A 2729-nucleotide genomic window follows, 5' to 3' on the forward strand; every position below is an offset into this window, starting at 1 on the left:
TCACTGAATTGTGAGTGTTGTAAACACATGAGCTGAGACTGCACTTTGTTAAACTTGTATTTTTGTCTGTGCACAGCATTTTATTCACCTCTGCYCGCTTCGTATCCACTTCAGATTGCTTCCTCCCCAAGTCAGCAGCCACACCCAAAAGCTTCCATGCAGCTGTTAAATAAGCCTTTGAGTGAAGTTAAYGATGCCAGAGAAAAGACAGGTTTAAGATGCCTTCAGTGATTCAGACTGGAGAGGAAATTTGTTGTAAATATTTTTGAACACGTTGATAATTCAACCTGAGGCTGTGCGTCTCACAAGGAGCAGTCAGCCCAGTGATGATCCATCTTTACATCAGTACAGAAATCTCCTCAGTGTATCATCTCTCTATCAGTTCAAATCATAAATCCATGAACAGATTCAGCTTCAAACGTTGGTCTCTTGTGTTTGCAGGTCAGAGATGGCCCTCACACAGGTGTCTGCCAATAAATGTGCCGGTGGCTTCCAGAAGGTTTTTGAACATGACAGGTGGGACGTGTTTACCTAACCTTTGACTCTGTGGACTTTCACATAGAAATAGTGACGTTTACTGAAGACAGTTGGACTCATGCGTCTCTTCTTTGCAGCACTGAGCTGAAGTGTAAGATGAAGTTTGCCATCTATCTGCCCCCCAAAGCTGAAACAGACAAATGTCCCGTCATGTACTGGCTGTCCGGTGAGGCCCAAACCCAGAATAGTAACAAGACTTAAAGCAAAGTTCAGTTATGTTTAAATCTGAACTATATTTTAATGAATATTCCATGTCAGGTCTGACGTGCACGGAGCAAAACTTCATCACTAAAGCTGGTAGTCAGCTGGCTGCTGCAGAACACGGCATCATCATCGTGGCTCCAGACACCAGCCCACGTATGGCCACACACACACACGCAGAGTGCACGCTGGGTTTTAAAATCAGTTTTCAGGAAACCGGTTCTCCTCCTCCTTCAGGCGGCTGCAACATCGAAGGTGAAGATGAGAGCTGGGATTTTGGTACCGGAGCTGGTTTCTATGTTGATGCGACGCAGGACCCCTGGAACAGCAACTACCGCATGTACACTTACATCACTGAGGAGGTACGGTGGATTAATGTCACGTTTAATTATTATTCAACTATTGTCACAGTCGCTTCTCTCTTCTGTCAGCTCCCTAAACTTATCAACGCCAACTTCCCCACTGACCTGGACAAGATGTCCATCTGYGGACACTCCATGGGCGGCCACGGGGCGCTCATCTGTGCCCTGAGGAACCCTGGGAAATATAAGGTACTGTCTGCGTGAGTGATGGCACGCCTCCTCATGTTTCTGGTGTCAGGAAKTCATTTTCTCTCTCCTGCAGGCTGTGTCTGCCTTCGCCCCCATCTGTAACCCCATCCAGTGTCCCTGGGGTCAGAAAGCCTTCTCAGGGTACCTGGGCCCTGACAAGTCCACATGGGAGGTAAAACCAGTCCTATAAAACTGAACCGGTTCCACGCTTTTCTGAACTGTTCGGTGAAATTCAGGATTTCAAGCAAACAAGCGTAATCACCATTTTGTGAGCAAGTTTTCAGTCAAGGCTGATTTCCTGTCYTCCAGGCGTACGACGCCACCGTGTTGGCAGCGTCGTACTCTGGCCCTCAGCTGGACATCCTCATCGATCAGGGTCGGGATGATCAGTTCCTGTCGGCCGGTCAGCTGCTGCCTGACAACCTGATCGGCGCCTGCTCCGACAAGAAAATCCCCGTCGTCTTCAGACTGCAGCCGGTCAGTTCCTGTGCTCTTTACCAACATAAAAGCACTCATTCAARGCTCAGATACTATAAATCGTTACTGTTTTTTAGGCTGTAATGTTTGAATTAAAAGGTTTTATTTAACAAACTGCAGGCACATGTCTCCAGCTTGTATAAAGACACTTGGTTGTTGTTTCCTCATGCAGGGCTACGACCACAGCTACTTCTTTATCTACTCCTTTATCAACGACCACCTGAAGCACCATGCCAAGTACCTGAATGCCTGAGCTGCTGCTGCTGCTCTCCAACATCTGTCTTCTGTGAGCTGCTGCTCTCCTGCCGACTCAACATGACTTCCTGCAGGACTGAGAACAAACTAACTCTAATCAGACAAACTAAGTGGAGTCAGTGATGTTTGATGCTTCAATAAGAGCAGAGAAACAGCAAACCAGTTTTTAATGAGAACTGAGTTGTCAGTAAAGAAAGGCTGATGTTTGAGAATAAAACTTCTATCAGTTCTGTGTTGATTAAAGTGTTTCTGATGTCAGATTTTCATGATAAATTCAAATACATTATTGAAAATATAATACTTATAACATTGTTAAAAAAACTTTAGATTATCAGGCGCAGGAACAGGAAGTGATGTAAACAGATCTGCTGCTAAAACCAACAAACAGAAGACAAGAATCGTTCCTTAGATTATTTAGTGAGTTTGTATGAATAAAATCCAGAAAATTCCTCTTTTTAAGAAGTTCTTAGTCACTTCCTGTTTCGCTGGCTGCACGGGTAAAAAAATATATCCATWATGTAAATCATGTTTCATGTCAAATTTCTTCCACTTTGTAGGAGATGCATGTTCCAGACATTGGAGCAGTATGGAGTGACTCTCAGCCACTCGATATTTATCAAACTGAGTTCTTCTAACACTGAGCTTGTTAAGGTTGATTAACTTTATGAGTCAACAAGCTAAAGCTAACCAGTTCTAGATAAAAACGTT

At 44.4% G+C, this 2729-nt stretch overlaps 1 protein-coding gene across 1 annotated transcript in view; it reads left to right on the top strand.

Annotated features, from left to right (window-relative positions):
* The window catches only part of esd (esterase D/formylglutathione hydrolase), a 3700-nt gene extending 1436 nt beyond the window's left edge, over nucleotides 1-2264 (top strand). Inside the window, exons 2-9 of the mRNA XM_014027495.1 lie at nucleotides 442-516; nucleotides 615-703; nucleotides 796-894; nucleotides 976-1100; nucleotides 1170-1289; nucleotides 1363-1461; nucleotides 1599-1766; nucleotides 1939-2264. Of these exons, the coding sequence (XP_013882949.1) occupies nucleotides 449-516; nucleotides 615-703; nucleotides 796-894; nucleotides 976-1100; nucleotides 1170-1289; nucleotides 1363-1461; nucleotides 1599-1766; nucleotides 1939-2019 (849 nt within the window). The 5' untranslated portion in view covers nucleotides 442-448 and the 3' untranslated portion in view covers nucleotides 2020-2264. The remainder of the gene's footprint in view (nucleotides 1-441; nucleotides 517-614; nucleotides 704-795; nucleotides 895-975; nucleotides 1101-1169; nucleotides 1290-1362; nucleotides 1462-1598; nucleotides 1767-1938) is intronic.
* The last annotated feature ends 465 nt before the right edge of the window (nucleotides 2265-2729 follow it).

The sequence above is a fragment of the Austrofundulus limnaeus genome, unplaced genomic scaffold (genome assembly GCF_001266775.1).
Source record: "Austrofundulus limnaeus strain Quisiro unplaced genomic scaffold, Austrofundulus_limnaeus-1.0 Scaffold653, whole genome shotgun sequence".
Classification (NCBI taxonomy): domain Eukaryota; kingdom Metazoa; phylum Chordata; class Actinopteri; order Cyprinodontiformes; family Rivulidae; genus Austrofundulus; species Austrofundulus limnaeus.